Source organism: Myripristis murdjan, chromosome 7 (assembly GCF_902150065.1).
Source record: "Myripristis murdjan chromosome 7, fMyrMur1.1, whole genome shotgun sequence".
Taxonomy (NCBI): Eukaryota; Metazoa; Chordata; class Actinopteri; order Holocentriformes; family Holocentridae; genus Myripristis; species Myripristis murdjan.
In genome coordinates, this window is record NC_043986.1 from 8,736,013 (window position 1) to 8,753,232 (window position 17,220).

The 17,220-nt window shown below is 43.0% G+C and overlaps 1 protein-coding gene across 2 annotated transcripts in view; it reads left to right on the top strand.

Moving 5' to 3' along the window:
- LOC115362230 (NLR family CARD domain-containing protein 3-like) overlaps positions 1-15,942 on the top strand; it is a 90,265-nt gene extending 74,323 nt beyond the window's left edge. The window contains exons 1-8 of one of the 2 annotated variants that reach the window (XM_030056082.1): positions 5,158-5,815; positions 6,993-8,826; positions 9,393-9,569; positions 10,377-10,550; positions 10,872-10,918; positions 13,805-14,288; positions 14,550-14,596; positions 15,001-15,942. In XM_030056082.1, the coding sequence (XP_029911942.1) occupies positions 5,251-5,815; positions 6,993-8,826; positions 9,393-9,569; positions 10,377-10,550; positions 10,872-10,918; positions 13,805-14,288; positions 14,550-14,596; positions 15,001-15,518 (3,846 nt within the window). In that variant the 5' untranslated portion in view covers positions 5,158-5,250 and the 3' untranslated portion in view covers positions 15,519-15,942. Of the gene's footprint in view, positions 1-5,157; positions 5,816-6,992; positions 8,827-9,392; positions 9,570-10,376; positions 10,551-10,871; positions 10,919-13,804; positions 14,289-14,549; positions 14,597-15,000 lie in introns of those variants that run through there. The other variant, XM_030056083.1, reaches the window with a different exon arrangement.
- Positions 15,943-17,220: the final 1,278 nt, after the last annotated feature.

Sequence of the window (17,220 nt, forward strand, 5' to 3'; positions counted from 1 at the left end):
CACCACCAAGGACCCCAGATTGGGCACTTTCACACAAAGCTTGTGTGCTGGTGGCCCTTGTGTGCTGGTGGCCCTTGTGTGCTGGTGGCCCATGTGTGCATGAGTCGGCGTCTGCAGCTGTCAGTCAGTGCTCTCCCTAAAACCGCGACTTTCAACCGTTTTATATTACATCTTAGCGTTTTTCTTTCTATTATCTGTTGGTCCTCGACTACTTTCACATCAACTCCTTGGCCGGATTTTATATTTCCATTCTCTGGATATGTGTTACTAGTGTTTTATCAGTACAACACTACCCCGGCCTTCATTGACAGCGTGGGAAAATTCACCAGAGCAACCGCATAGCTGCCACCAGCCAAGGATTTTACGGGGTCTCAAACTGCTCCTTTTACCCCTGAAGCCTGATCTTCGCACCGGGCCCCCTTCTGGGCCTGTGACTGTAAGTCCCACTCCTTGACGCTCCATGACGCTTTGCTCTACCCTTTTTGTGGATCACCGCATGTAACACCACTTTAACGTTGTGGGCTCCGTTGTGGGAGCCCCTCCGTGTAAGTGCCCGTGCCCTTCCTGCTAGCAACTGCTACAATCAAATATTTAAGTGATCATAAAATTGTGCACCCTAGCCCGTGTACTTGCCTCCTCTCCTTCCTCCTCCCCCAGGTACCACACACACATACATCATGGCTCCTCTTACCTCCCCCTCCGGCTGTACCAGCTGCTCCCGCCTCGTCGAGAAGATCACAGAGCTGGAGGGACGTATATCCACTCTGTACCAAATCCGTGACGCCGAGGCGCTAAATAACACCATCACCCTTAACCCTCCACAAACTGACTCTCTCTGTGCTCCTGGCTCTGTTGCTGCCCGTGATGCAGCTGTCTCCGGTCCTGTTGCTTCTCTCAAGGCCACTGAAGCTACTCCTCCTCCTCCGGTGCCTGTTGCCGCCGCTGCTAACTCCCCATCTGACACTGCTTCTGATGGCACTTGGACTCGTCAGGGGGCCAGGCCGAGGGCCATGGCCAGCCCCAGCATCCATGCACTGGTCACACCCAGCAGTCAGCTGACCATCCTGACCTCTATCCATACCCTGCTCTGCCGAGCCCCACTGATCCGATGCCATCCGATGCCATCGCATTGTCGGCCTCCACGCGTCCAACACCAACGGCGGCCCCCGCGCCGGCAACCCTGCCGGCAGCAGAGCCAGCGGCGACCACCGAGCCAGTGACCAGCGAGCAGCTGGCGACCAGCGAGCGACCACCGAGCAGCCGGCAACCCCGCCAGCGACGGAGCCAGCAGAGGCAGCCCCCTCAGCGCCAGTGGCCCCCGCCGCCAACACAGCAGCAGTAACCTTGGTCTGTCTATGCGGACACAAAACTCGTTTGTGTCCGACATCTCCACATTCAAAACATTTCCTCTGTCCTGAGCTAGCATACCCCATGTAGAAACCATCTCCATGCTTAACTCTGAATGACACGTCCAGAGTCTGAGTACGCGAGTCCAAGAACATGAACACCTGGCGTCGGTGCGACAAAACGTGCTTCAGTTTAGGATCCTTACAGCCCAAACCAGCAGTCTTAAACCCGCTGGCAAACTTACCAAACCTCCGCAACTCATTCTCCAGCAGCTCACTGGGAATGAACGGTGGGACCCCGGACACAGTGATTCTGGTGGACGGTACCGCCAGAGGAGACACCTGAACGAACATGTCCTGCAGCACTACACCTGTCTCCACCAGCTTATGGACAAACCGCTCCTCCTTTACAGAAACTACCACCGCCTTGTTCATATGGGAAGCGTAGGCCAAATTGTCATGACCCACAGCCTCTCCCACAGTGAGCAGCACCACCTCCATCGGCACAACGGGGCCGGGGACGAGCCTCACCCCGTGTTGGAGGGACACGGATGGCATCTCAGCGGACGCCATTTCACCCACCTCAGCGCCGATTCACAGCTCTGTTTTATCCACAAACACCAATAACAGAAAAATATATCACTTACCTGGTCATGCAGAAACAACAGAGAGAGAAAAGAAAGGTGCAGAAAACACCAGTAGTGAAAAAAAAAGATTCAAAACCCGGGCTCCTCAGCAGCTACTCACTCCACTCACACACCCGACTCCCAGCATGCAGTGCAGAGAGAGAGAGAGAGAGAGAGAGAGAGAGAGAGAGACAAGACAGGTCAAAAGCACACCCACAGTAACATAGTGTCAGAACTTGGACTACAAGGATTGAACCCAAACGCACAACTCAGACGAGAGTTCAACTTAATAGTCTTTTAATAAGGAAAAGTAACAACTGAAATTCACTATAACAAAAGTAACAACAGAAAATCACTCTTAACGAGGAATAACTAGAAACAAAGGCAAGACAAAAGTCAATGACAAAACAAATTAGCAAAGGAAATACAAAACCTGACGTGACTTGACTGGACTTGACGTGACATGAAGCAAGGACGAACACTTGACCAAACAGGACAAAGCAGGACGAACTGGCACAGGACAAAGGGAAACATGGACTATATATATACACACACACGGTAATGGGAAACAGGTGGAAACAATCAGGGCGTGGCAGACAATCAGACCAGTGGGAACACACAAGGGGAAGGGCAAGTGACCTGACACAAGAGGAGAGTGGGATATCAAAATAAAACAGGAAGTCACGAGACAAGACACAAGAACAAAATCTAACAAAACAAAACATAATTTCTATGACATGACGCATAGGGTTATATGGGTATGAAGAGAAGGATGTTTACATCTGATAATCGAACATTCTCTGTGCACTGCTTTCTTTGAAGTCTTTGTATCATCTGTGCTATGTTTTTATATTCATTTAGGGAGTGCAAAGAAGAAACTCACAGAAGAACTGAAGAGCAAAATCCTGGCTGAGCCTGTCGGAGTGCACAAAGATGAAATTGATTCAGAGATCTACATCATAAAATCAGCCAAAAACAACCAGGAAGACCAACGACAACAAACAAAAATCAAATACAATGAAATATTTGAAGCGAGAAGAGGAGAAAATAAAATACGAACAGTTGTAACAAAGGGAGTGGCTGATGTTGGTAAAACATCTCAAACAAGGCTGTTCATGGTGGACTGGGCAAATGGAAAATCCAATAAAACAATAGACCACTTATTTTCACTCCATTTTGGGGCGCTGAATTCAGTAAAAGACAAAAATTGGAGCTTGGAAGAGCTAATTCATCATTTTTTCAAGGAAGTCAAACAACCAGGAATTCTCAAAAGGAGTGAAGTGACGTTTGTGCTCGATGGCTTGGAAGAATGTCAACTTCCTCTTGACTTCAACAACAACAAGAAGGTGACTGACACCACCGAGCAGGGCTCGACAGATGCATTACTGACAAACCTCATCCAAGGGAGTTTACTTCCCTCTGCTCGTCTCTGGATCATGTCCCGACCTACAGAGGTGGATAAGATTCCTCCTGAGCTCATCAATCGACTAACAGAATGTCGAGGTATGACTCTGTAGCGCACTGACACTGACATGTAGCAGAGTTTCCTAGCTCATACTCTCAAAACAGATATTTTACAATAACAGTAGTTAGTGGATATGTTTAGGAGACACTTTGTATTGTGTTAGTGAGTACGTTTACATGCACACCATATTCCGATTCGGGTCAATATTCCGGCTAAGGTAACTGCGCTGCGGCAACTGGAATATTCCGTTTACATGTCACTTGGCATGCCCCCATGTTTCGGCGTATTCCACTCTCTTATGTAATGCGACACTCAGCCGCGGGGGGCAGCAGCACGCGTATAGGCGTCTGGTCTGCCGGAAAAACAGACGAAGAAGTCTTCTTCTTTTTCTTCTGTCGCTAGATCTATCCCTGCGTTCCAAATCGCATACTTATACTTTTTACTTTTAGTAGGTACTGCGGCTGCCCTTACAAAGTATGTAGTTTAGTATGAAATATGCATGCATATGCATACTATTGGGACACCCTACATACATCGTCCCTGACGTCCGGCCCTCTCGCTCACTTCCGCCGCCGTCCGTAGCGGCAAATTTGAATGTTGTTGTCAAAATGCCACTGCTGTTTCATACTGCGCTGTCCTCTGTCATATTTCTGATCTTCTGTCTTCCTGTCGCTTCTGCTGTCACTGAGCGAGTTTTGTGCTATATGTGCATTTTGTTGTCGTCCGTATGTGGGCGTGGCCACTCAGTCAGTACGACGTAACGTCCGCTGCACAAAGGATTGTGGGTCAGAATGGCCAGAGCAGCATGCTGAAATCCATACTGTGAAATCTGACCGGATGTAGTAGAACATCCTGGTACTCTTGGCATACTGCATCTGACATACTATGTATTGAGACACACTAAATCTTTTTTTTCCCTACTAAATAGTATGATAGTATGAGTATTGGAACGCAGGGTATGTTTTCTCCCATCGATATCCTCCATGATATTTAAGTCTTTCATTAGCTGAAGGTGGACTGCAGTCTCCTGGCTCTTTTTTTTTTTTTCCCCCGCTTGCAGGTAACCATAGCAACAAAGACGCCACAGAATTCCTTGCTAGTCGAGCATGCGCAGTCGTGACTGAATATTCCAGTTCGGGGCATTTTCCGACTAAGGTGTTTACATGCCTCAATATTCCGGTTGGAACAGGCATATGCCAGGGGTCTTAGTCGGAATTCTCTCCGACCGGAATATGACCTTAATCAGGTTCGGTGTGTGTTTACATGACACGTGCGCAACCGGAATATTGCGAATATTCCGGTTAATACAGGAATAAGGTGTGCATGTAAACGTGCTCAGTGTGGTTAGTATTGTTGTCCAGGAACTGTAAAACAGTGCTGTGTAAGTGCCTCGGGTGAGTTATGAGACTTTTATATTTAAAATTTGCTCTTCAAAAGTCAGCTTTTGGCAGTGTTTTGGAAAGGGATTTTGTCATTGACTTGCTTGCACAATTTCATCAAGATATAAAGGCTTCAGCAAGATTGCAACAAGACAGTTTTAGTTTGCCATGGTCAAAGCACTGCCAGTGTTTTCCTCAGCTTTGCAATAGTTGTTAGCTATTTTTTACTTTGAGTTTTGTCTAGTCCTCATAAGCAATCTCATAACCTAATACCACACTGTTTTATTTACTCAGAGTCTGTGAACCGGTGGAAGAAACTGTCATCCAACCTGAACAGTAGACTGAATAAAAAATTCTCTCAAAAAGAAGACAAAAATCACCCGAACCAAAGAAACACAGAACACATCATAAAAGAGAAGCAGAGAAGTGAGAACATGCCAGGACAGACTAAGCCAAAACCAATAGCACAGATCTCTGATATCTTCAAACAAGAAAAACATGAAAAAATCAGAACTGTGCTTACCACTGGAGAGGCTGGCATAGGAAAATCTTTCTATGTCCAGAAATTCATACAAGGCTGGGCTAAAAATGAAAAATCAGCTTATGAATGGCTAAAGTTTTGGAAGAGACACAGTGATGACCCAGACCTTATATTTCCACTGACTTTCTCTGAACTAAATATGAAAAAAAACAAAAAATTCAGTTTGGTGGGACTTCTCAATCATTTCTTTGAAGAAACCAAACAGTCTGTGATCTCCAGCTACACGGAGTATCCAGTGCTGTTTGTCTTTGATGGCTTGGATCAATTTGAACCTCATCTTGACTTTGACAACAGCGAGACCTTGACTGATATCAGACAGACAGCCTCAGTGGATGTGCTACTGACAAACCTCATCAAGGGGAATCTGCTTCCTTCAGCCCAAGTCTGGATAACCTCCCAACCTTCAGCCAGTGAGAAGATCCATCATGATTTTGTCAGCAGGTTGACAGAAATACGAGGTAAGCTTTGGGTGTACATAAAGTTTGTCAAAGGTTCATGAAGTAAAGAGTGTGTTCACACCGAGCCTGTAAAGAGCTTTGATAAATCAGTCATTCTTAAGCTTGTTGTGGTGGTATGGCTGCTCAGTAAATAAAGGCTCAACCGGAAGACCTAAATATATGAAAGGGGGGTGGGGGGGCAATTTGGGAGAAAAGATCAGGATAATATGCATTAGATAGTTGATGAAACCTCCATTAGTCCGAATTTTCTTTTGTCAAATTGTCAAAATGCACTTAAAAACTGAATTTTGGTTGGTAGCTAATCTAGTGTGTCTGAGCCCACTTCATTTGTCTTCAGGTAAGGAACGGTTTTTGCCATGGGCAATGTGGGCAACCGCCCAGGGCGCAATCTACTTGGAGGTGCACGAGCGCCCTCCCAAAAAAAAAAAAAAAAAAGTGCGTCCTCAAAAAAAAAAAAAAAAAAAAAAAACTACCATATTGACCCACATAAAAGATTACCCTGATTTTAAGACGACCCCCCTTTTTCAAGACCCTTTTTTGGAAAAATAGGCTACTTTTCATATGGACAAAATCTTGTTTGAATAAAAAAGCCACCGGCCGGCATGAGGCGGGCCGGCCGCGGCACCAGTTGGCATGAGGCGGGCCAGCCAACTGGTGCCGTGGCACCAGTTGGAGTAGGCCTAGTAACATGGAAGGGCGCAAGCCAGTAATTTCGCCTAGGGCGGCAACATAGGCAGAACTGCCACTGCTTCAGGTCTCCATTTATTCAATAAACATACGTAACTGCTTTTAGCTGTGTCACTCCTGGAGAGAGAGGAAGAGAACAAAAGCGTATTCATAATAAGAACAGGTTACTTGAGTAAGTTTGAGAGAGAGAGAGAGAGAGAGAGAGAGAACAAGACCCATAATAACTTAGGGTTATATGGGTACGAAGAGAGATGGATATTTACATCTGATAGCCAGCAGTTACACATGCAAGAAAGCAGAGAATAATAATATTTACTGGTACTCATTTTCAACTATTTTTTCATGTGTTCATAACACAACACAACAGAGATAAACTTGTTTTGACCCTCAGCAGCAATATTTCTAACTTGATGAACAACGGGTTACTTGAGTTTTCCAGTGAATAAGCTACAGTAAATATCTGTTATCTTTATCTTGTATTTTACTACAGAGAAGCCACATATTGTTAGTCACCGGAAACTCAAATCTCATCTGAAGGCCCAGTTTCGCTGTGTGTCTGAAGGGATTGATAAGAAGGGAAATTCTGCTCTTCTGAATGAGATCTACACTGATCTCTACATCATAGAGGGAGATACTGAAGAGGTCAATAGTCAGCACGAGTCCAGGCAGATTCAAGGGGCATCATTCAAATCATTAAGAAAAGAAACATCCATTAAATACCATGACATCTTCAAACCTGTATCAGGGCAAGCTAAAATCAGAACTGTGCTAACAAATGGAGTGGCAGGCATTGGAAAAACAATTGCTTCACAGAAGTACATGCTGGATTGGGCTGAGGGTGTGGCCAACCAGGAGATACACTACACATTTTCTTTTCCTTTCCGGGAGCTGAATTTGAGAAAAGATGATGAACACAGTTTAGAGGGACTTATTCATCAGTTCTTCCCGGTTATGTCAACATCAGAAATCTCCAACTATGACAGATATGGAATTCTGATTGTCCTGGATGGTCTCGATGAGTGTCGGTTTGATCTTAACTTCAAAGACAGTCCAATCTGTAGAGATGTCAAGGAGTCAACCTCACTGAATGTTCTCCTGACAAACCTCATCCAGGGAAACCTGCTCACCAAAGCTCAAATCTGGATCACCTCCCGACCAGCAACATCCAATCGCATCCCTGCTACGAATGTCGACCGGATGACTGAGGTGCGAGGATTCAATGATTTGCAGAAGGAGGAGTACTTCAGGAAGAGATTCCGTGATGAAGACTTGGCCGAGAGAATCATCTCACATGTCAAGAAATCAAGGAGCCTTTACATTATGTGCCACATCCCTGTCTTCTGTTGGATCACTGCAACAGTCCTGGAAAAGTTGGTGAGCACAAACCAGGCAGGAGAAATGCCCAAGACTCTGACTGACATGTACATACGCTTTCTTTTGCTACAGTGTGAACAAGGCAATGTGAAGTATGGCAGAAGTCAGGAAGGTGACAGGTCTGAGACATCTGAGATACCGGAGACTGATGGCACATCGGACAGAAATTCATGCTGGAATACAGAAAACAAAAATACCATTCTGTCTCTGGGGAAACTGGCCTATGAAGAGCTTGAGAAAGGAAACCTGGTCTTCACTGAAGAAGATCTGGCAGAGTGTGGCATTGATATCACAGCAACTGCAGTCTACTCGGGATTATTTACAAAGATCTCAAGAGATGACAATGGGCTGTACAAACAGAAAATGTTCTGCTTCGTCCATCTGAGCATTCAGGAGTTTCTGGCTGCTGTTTATGTCTTTCTCACATTCAACAATGAACGTCAAAATGTGCTTACCACACCAGCCTCCACGGGTGAAGACCTCCCTGCATACGACTTCTATAAGAGTGCAGTGGACAAGGCTTTAGGCAGCAAAAACGGAGACTGGGACCTGTTTCTCCGCTTCCTCCTTGGCCTTTCTCTGGAGACTAATCAAAAACCTCTGCAACAACTGCTGTCCCAGACAGAAGACAGCTCTGAGGCCAACAAGAAAACAATTGAGTACATTAAGGAGAAGATCAGGGATGAGAGCCAAGATGCAGATAAAAATATCAATTTGTTCCACTGTCTGAATGAGCTGAACGACCATTCTCTTGTGAACGAGATCAAAGAGTCAATGCGCTCAGGAAGTCATGCATATGAAAAGTTTACCCCCGCCCAGTGGTCAGCGCTGACATTTGTCTTGCTGACATCAGATGAGAAGCTGGATGTGTTTGATCTAAAGGAGTACCTCAAATCAGAGGACGTTCTTCTGGGGATGCTACCAGTGGTCAAAATCTCCACAACTGCTTTGTATGTATTTTTAAATATAATTTTTCTTGAAAATATCAAGGAGCTTATCCTATTTATTGCATTTTTACTCTCCTATATTCCTTTAATATTCCTATCGGAACTGGAAGTGTGTATAACCTTATGATGCATGGTTCAGTGTTATTTTCTTGTGCTGGTGTTACAGTGCATTTTTGAGCAGCTGTAGTTAAGTGATTACATGGTTGGATCACTGCAGCTCTTTTTTTTTGTGCATTTTATACCGTCAGTGGTAAATGTAATCAAAGAATATGCTGAAGAATTTTCTGCAATTGACTCAGTAGCAGAGCAGTCCGCAATATGGATCAGATAACCACGAAATAATGCACACAACTGGTATATACCACTTATTTACTTTAAGATGGAACCCCATGTCTGTTCTGAAATTGACTGGCAGTCTGTCCTGGTGACTTTGTCCTTGATCAGAGAAAATGTGAAATTTGGAAATGCTCTGTAATTTGTTTCAGAGTTATTTGCAAGCAACCAGAAATCATCAAATTTCATTTTTCTGAATGAGATTTTGAGATGGGATTTGATGCCTCTTTTCACAGGCTGAGTTGGTGTGAGCTTTCTGAGAAAGCCTGTGCAGGTCTGGCCTCCTCAGTCCTCAGCTCCTGTTCCTCCAACCTGACAGAGCTGGACCTCAGTAATAACGACCTGATGGATTCAGGTGTGGAGTCGCTTTGTGATGGTCTTGAGGTTGTCAGCTGCAGACTAGAGATTCTCAAGTAAGTGTAGTTTCCATTTACATTTTACAGTGACTGCCAAGCAAACTGAACACCATCAAAAGTGAAGTATGGGGTTTGTCACATGACATTTAACCTTTATTATTCCAAAATGCAAAACCTACATTGTAGAATGCAGATATTTTGATCAAGTGACTACTTTCAGTGCACAGAATATAAAAAAACACCACAAGAAGCAATATCATGCTGTCTGTGCAGGTCCTTTGCATTTATCACTTGCATCATCACGGAGGTCCACTGGAGAGTTTGCTGTGTGGAAACAAAATGTGTTCTAAAAATAGAACAATAGGGAAATGTGAAAGAGATTATTGTGGTTTGAGTGACTCTATTTACTGTTTCACAAGTGAATGTTGTGATGATGTGGATTTGTTTCATGTGACAATTCTGTCGCACATTTTTATTTAAGAGCTGGCAAAATCAAGCATGAAAGGAAAGAATATTAAGGAATATCCGCTTGAATTTTTTTGTTTGGTTTGACAACCTTTACATCATCACCATTTGAGCCAAAGGCATAAACAGTGTTATTTGTGGCATTATTCTGCACATTCAAGTCAGATAATGGTTTTGATCTGTACAATACTACCTAGTCTCCTACCAAAAACATCTACAACGTTCATGAATGTAGAAGGTCTTCCAATCCTCTGATGACTGTTGTGTTGCTACATGACCACCGATGCATGTTGGAAGCATTGTTGGTGCTTGGCGCTCCGAGGTTTCTAATACTATAGGCAGTATAAGATGTGTGTGTGTGTGTGTGTGTGTGTGTGTGTGTGTGTGTGTGGTCAACAGATTGTCCGGTTGTCAGGTGACGGAGATAGGCTGTGCTTCACTGGCCTCGGCTCTGAACTTCAGAGCCTCCAAGCTGAAACAGCTGGATCTGAGCTACAATCACCCAGGAGACTGTGGCGTGGCAGAACTCTCTGCAATAAAGGAGAATCCAGATTTCAGCCTGGAGACACTCAGGTACAGTGACACGATGAGCTATGTTTGTACATTTAAATACTCATGACTTGATTTGGTGTCATGAGGAAAACATTTTGATAGAGACATGACTGTTTAGGCATCGAATCTCTCTGTAATCCTGTCCTGTCAGTTATGGTGATGATGATGATGATTAAATTCACCTGTTGCAATTACTTATGAGTGTAAGTCCTGCTATTCAGCTGTCTTTATTAATATCAATAGGTGATCAAAATTTTGATCATATTATTAAACCTTGAGAACTTTATAGATTTCAGTGTACAGACATTATATAATTTCTTCTTGTTTCTTTTCTGTTTACAGATTGGATCATGGTGGAGAGCACCGGTTACAACCAGGGCTGAAGAAATGTGAGTCTCCTACTGTAGTTGTTCTTCAGTGTTTCAGTAGCCTCCAGACACTAAGCTGATCACTGAAAAGGTCAAAAAATGGCAAACTGTACTTCAGTGAGTTCATGTGAATTCTGATCTGTATTCTGATCATGTTTGTGAACTCACTGTCATGTTATAACTAGTGTTGGATGTGTTTTGTCAGCCTGTCTGTCTGTTAATGGAGAAAATGTAGTTTTTTACCGCAGGTAAGTGATGATAAGTTTTTAGAAAATCTTTCGCAATAAGAATCTTCGGGGAGATTTTCAGATTGAGGGCCATCAGCCCTGAGCAGCAGCATAATTAATCCCCCCATGGAGTCCGGACACTGGTGGTGAAGGTGGCTGATGACATTTGATGAGACTGAATGAACGGATGAATCTGTGAGGCCGAGGTGGAGATGGGGAGGTGGAGGGATGCCTGAACAGAAGCACTCAATTATGATGATCTGACTCAGTTATCACCCACAAATAAGGACAGCAAGGGAAGTTATGAAAGAGCATGCATTAGGCCTTTCCACCAAAGTTCTGGTTCTCGAACTGGTTCGGTTCATGGTGAAAATTAAGGAACTGGCCAGCATTTCCATCAGTTTTTGGAGTGGAACCACTGCATCATCGATGGTGGACGTACACAACAGAAGTAAATACTAGGGATGAGCCAGTGTTACGGATTAACTGGTTTCCGTGGTAACTGGTGACCTTTGTTTGTAAACGTCGGGCGTTTCTCGTGGCAACAGCAGATGTTCCAATCATGGCGAGGGGACGTGGCTGACCTCACGAACGCCTGAATGACTATTCTTAAATCTCATTTATAATTTTCTTGACTTGGCTAACTATCTGCTCAACTTAGCTTGTTGGTAGTTCATGCGGTTTAGTGAAACGGTGGGATCAGAAATCTACTTCATATTTTGCTTTATTTTCTTCAAAATAAAAAAAGTATCCACCCATCATTTAATTGGACCACTAGGCTAGCGTACCTGTTGCGGGGTAGGTCCGACAATATAGCAAATGTCAGGCAATAACAACCACATGGCCTCCTCCAGGTCCTGAATACCTTTGCCAGATTGACTTGTGACCGCTGTTACTGCGATGATAACAGCCATACACACACACACTTTGTAGTGCCTCTCAAGCATCGGAGATTTTGTCTGCTTGGAGGATATTTGGGGGGAAATAGACTATAGTGACTACAATGAATTTGACACATAGCAACATGCATACAGCTGGCCCTGCAGTTTACAATACAAATCGATTAACCAGTGGATGCAACAACTGCAAACAGTTGTTTCGTGTAGTTTTAGCGGATTACTTAGCCTTCATGATAAAATTTCAAACACACACACACACACACACACACACAGGGACACCTCAGTGTCACTCACTCTGGTGTGACAGCTCACGTGGCGTCTCTCTTCAGTAGCGGTCAGGTTTTTTCCAGCTCGCTCTTCCCTCGGTCTGTAATCAGTGATAGTAGAGTTTCTACTAAACTTGGTTGGTAACAGACGCAGTGCTTTTTCATAGACAGGCTGAATGCGACTGGCGTTGCGTCTCTCACTGCCGACACAGCGCTTTTTTTTTTTTTTTTTTAACCATCTGCTTTTACCGGCTGGTTTTTGATATAAAGTCAGTTGGAAAACTTTGCTCGTACCGGACGCAGTGCAGAGTCACAGTCTGCCACAGTCAACACACACCACTTACACACATACATTAGCTGAACACACAAAGTACTTTATTGTATTTCATTTTGGCTGCAAGCACTGACAGTCTGACACTTTCTCACTGTAGTTTATAAAAATAAATGTAGTAGTATAAATATTACAAATTAAGCTATCTATCTATCTATGTGTGTGTGTGTGTGTGTGTATGTGTATGTATATATATATATATACACACACACACTCTCTCTAGTACTTCATAATTGCTTACTGCATGTGTTGTATTCATTGGTGCACTTAAGAATATTAATGTTCTGTGTTTATAAAAAAAATTTGTTCTGTAAATAGTTCATTTACTATTGTGATCAAAAACATTGATCTGAAGGTTCTGAGGCTGTTCTGTAAATAGTTTTCCAATAAACAATAAATATAGCAACTTCTGATCAACCTGTATCAATTTCAGGCTTAAAATAACGGTTAAGCCCCACCCATTTCCCATCAAACCCCGCCAACTTCCAGTTTAAGCACCACCCACTTCCGGTTTCGGCCCCGCCCACTCCGAGTACGGATACGGATAATGTAGATGGTTAAACAGATACAGATACAGATAGTGGTGTACTCGCTCATCCCTAGTAAATACTCATGCCAGTGTGTGACCACAGAGCCAAAACCCTCATACCTGTTGGAATAATTAACCCACATAATCTGAGCCTGATAGAGTTCAAATTTAGAATTATAAGCTCTGAATTGTTTTTTGGTTGATATTATTTGCAGACGTGAGGGAATCTCTGGCAAAAATATTTTAACCAGACCACAAAGGTTTCTTGGTAGTTGTCTCCATCTTTGCTTGCAGAATAATACACTAGTATTATTATTAATATTATTATTAACTATTATCTGGTTCCAGCTGACAACCAGCTTAGGCATTTGGGAACCTGTCTATATTTGGTAGAAATGCAAAGAATAGTTTAAAGGTCAGTGCTCAAACCAGAACAGAACCAGTTCTTTGTTAGTGGAAAAGAGGTATAGAGAAGAATAGGCAGGATAATGAATGAGAAATATATCTAAAGCTACACATAAGCATACTGAGCTTTCACTAAAGCTCCATTTCCAGGTGTTTATCTCAAGTACACATCACTAATTTGCATTTACCCCCTTTTTATGATTTTTAAATATCAAATAGCAAATTATGTCTGTCTCTGTCTCCCTATCAGATTGTGTTGATCTGACGCTGGACAAAAACACAGCAAGCGGGAGGCTGGATGTGTCCAAAGGGAACAAGAGCGCAGTGAAGGTGAAAGAGGATAATCTAATATCTCAGGTAATTTGTAAACAAGGTCTCAAGAGTCGCTGCTACTGGGAGGTGGAGTGGAGCGGGACGGTCCACATTGGAGTGACATATAAAGAAGTCAAAAAGAGTGGACAGGACAGTGGCTGTGGCCCAGGAAGCAGTAAGAGGTACTGGAGACTGTGCTGCTCAAACACCAAATACACTGCCTGGCATGAGACGCCCACAAGTGTTCCAGCCCCCTCCCAAAAAATAGCTCTGTTTCTGGACTGGGAAGGTGGCACTCTGGACTATTACACTGTCTCCTCTGGAAAGTTGACACACAAACACACCTTCCGTGCCAAATTCACCGAGCCCCTTTACCCCAGCTTTTGGTTTAAGCATGGCTCAGTGTCTCTGCATCCCACAGAGTAAGTTCCACTTTTATTCAACACATTTAGTGTAAAATTATGTTTCTGGTCTTTTGCTCCTTCAAATTTGATACTTCTCCAGCTGTGCAGACAGCAGATTTAATTTGGCATCCTCATTTTTATGCATTCGTATACTTTGATAAGTAAAGTTTTTTCTTTACCCTGTGTACCACGTCTATACACTGTATAACACGAGAGGAGACGTTTCTGCCTGCCTGTCTGTGTTTGATGAATCATTGTTTTTGTATGTTTGTTTTACAGTTTGGATCATGAAGCAGAGGGTCAGTTAAAGCCAGAGCTGAAGAAATGTAAGTCTCCTATTGTAATTGTTCATCTCAGCAGTCTTAAGACACCAAACTGATTACTGAAAATGTTCATTTTAAAATGACGGTGAAACTAAACTAACAACTCAACTTCAGTAGGATCATGTAGATTCTGATTAGTTTTTCTGTATTAGATGATATGAGACCATGCTTTGTGCAAAATGATATAAAAGCTTTCAAGCCTGTTTTGTTCTCTTATTATTTAATTGCTATTCAGTCTAATTGTCTGCTCTCTTTCCAGGTTTGTTCTTCACATCAAATCATATCTAATGTGTATTTAATTTCTTTATCATTTAAGTTCTGCTTTTATGCTTACTTTTCACCTTTATTTTTGAACTAAAACAACCCTAAGCACAAATAAATTATGTCTGTCTCTGTCACCCCTTCAGATGGTGTGGCTCTCACGCTAGACGAAAACACAGCAAGTGAAAAGCTGGTTCTGTCCGAAGAGAGCAGGAAAGCAAGAAAAGTGGAGGGGGAGAGGGTCTCATATTGTCACCAGTCGGAGAGGTTTAAGAGGACTCAGGTGATTTGTAGAGAAGGTCTCAGAGGGCGCTGCTACTGGGAGGTGGAGTGGAACGGGACGGTCGGCATTGGAGTGGCATATAAAGGAGTGGAAAGGAGGGGATGGGACAGCGGCTGCGGCATGGGATCCAATGACAAGTCCTGGAGTCTGCTCTGCTCAAACACAGAAAACACTACCTGGCACAAGACGCCCACAAGTGTTCCAGCGCCCTCCCAAAAAATAGCTCTGTTTCTGGACTGGGAAGGTGGCACTCTGGACTATTACACTGTCTCCTCTGGAAAGCTGAAACACATCCACACCTTCCGTGCTGAATTCACCGAGCACCTCTACCCAGGCTTCTGGTTTGAGAAAGGCTCTGTGTTTCTGTGTCCCCCAGAGTAAGTCAATATGGGGGAAAAAATGCAGGGAAAAATACATTTTAATTTTCACTGGTCACAGTTTACACTAACTCTTCTAACCACCATCTTATTGAGGCAATACTGAGATAAAAATGGAAGAACCAGTGTTTCTTGGAATGTTTAATATTGTCATACATTAAGAAATAACTTTACTGACTGCATTGATTGAATACTATATCTTATTCAAGAATCTTTGATGGTACTACTACGTTAAAATTTTTTGAAGAGGTTAAACTAATGACATAAAAACCCAAGGATATCTTTTTTGTGAAGTATTTCTTATTAAATAGGTGTCGGAATACGTTATGTTACGGTACAATATGTGCGTGTCATTTTTCATATTCAAACATGGTGATGAAGGCTCTGTTCTGAAATGCGTTGGGTTTTTCTAGTGTGACGTGAGCAAAAATAAACAAGTGAAATGGGAGTATTTTGTCTTCCTCGACTTGATTTGTGATGTGCCACCTTTTCATATTTTTTGAATGTGCAAACTGGATTTGGGGATTAGCACTGGGCAACCAGATCTCAACTGATTTCATTAAGCATCACCAGTATTTGTCAGTTAAGTTTTTATGAAACATTCAGGTTCAATTTTCAAAATACAAGAAAACATCGAAAACCACAATTAGTCAATTTTAATTCCTTGATGAAGGAAAGAGACCCTCACATCATACAGTGTGCTCAGGGCCTTCAGGTTAGCTTTTGTCTTGAGAGAGAGACAGAGACATACCTGTCGGCCCTCCCATGTTTCACAGGATTTGCTCGTATTTTTCTCGCTATACTGTTCAATGATTTTCTGTAACTAGAACAACAAGAAGAAAAGCAGTGTGCAGATTCATGGATGAAGGTTTTAAGGGCTTTTTAAAAAAAAAAAAAAAAAAAAACTGCAGCTGGCTTGATCTCTGATATCCTTGACCCTCATTGATAATATTTTATTTCAGGTTTATAGTCATTTTTTAATGATAGATCAGTGTTTCTGACAGCAGAGCTGAGATCCTGTCAATCACTGTAGAGCTTCATTAAAAACTGAGTCAGTTGAATCAAAACAGTTACGAAGTGGGGAGTGCGTGTGTGTGTGTGTGTGTGTGTGTGTGTGTCATGTCATCGTGCATGAGAAAATCCCTTTTTCGCAGTGTAATATTGACAGATATGGAGATAGAAAGAGAGAGAGAACTGTTCCTACTCTCTTGCCCACTCTCTCCCTCAGTTTAACAAACCCAGTGAGAGTCTGATAGGGAGATTTTCCACCTCTCTAGACTCTAAGAGAAATTTGAGAAATTTGTCTTGGCCATTTGGAAGAGCACCATTAACGTCCAGCAGTACTCAGCATGTTCATATTCACTCCAAACATAAAAATATACACACCAGGAAGCTACACATTTCCCTCACATCAGTGTATTTCACTAGTGCATGTTCCAGTGAAGTGTCAGATCTTTTCACTATATATATTACACATTCGCCCCACAATATTGCACTTTCCTCCCAGGGAGCATGAAGTCATAGCGCTTCACACACCATGCATTTCCAAACGAACAAGGTGTGCTTTACTCACACTCACACACACACACACACACACACACACACACACACACACACACACACAAATCATCCCTGCACATGTGCCCATACAAATACATGCACAAAGAGCACCACAGTGGAATTGACTGGTAAAACTGGCAGATAGA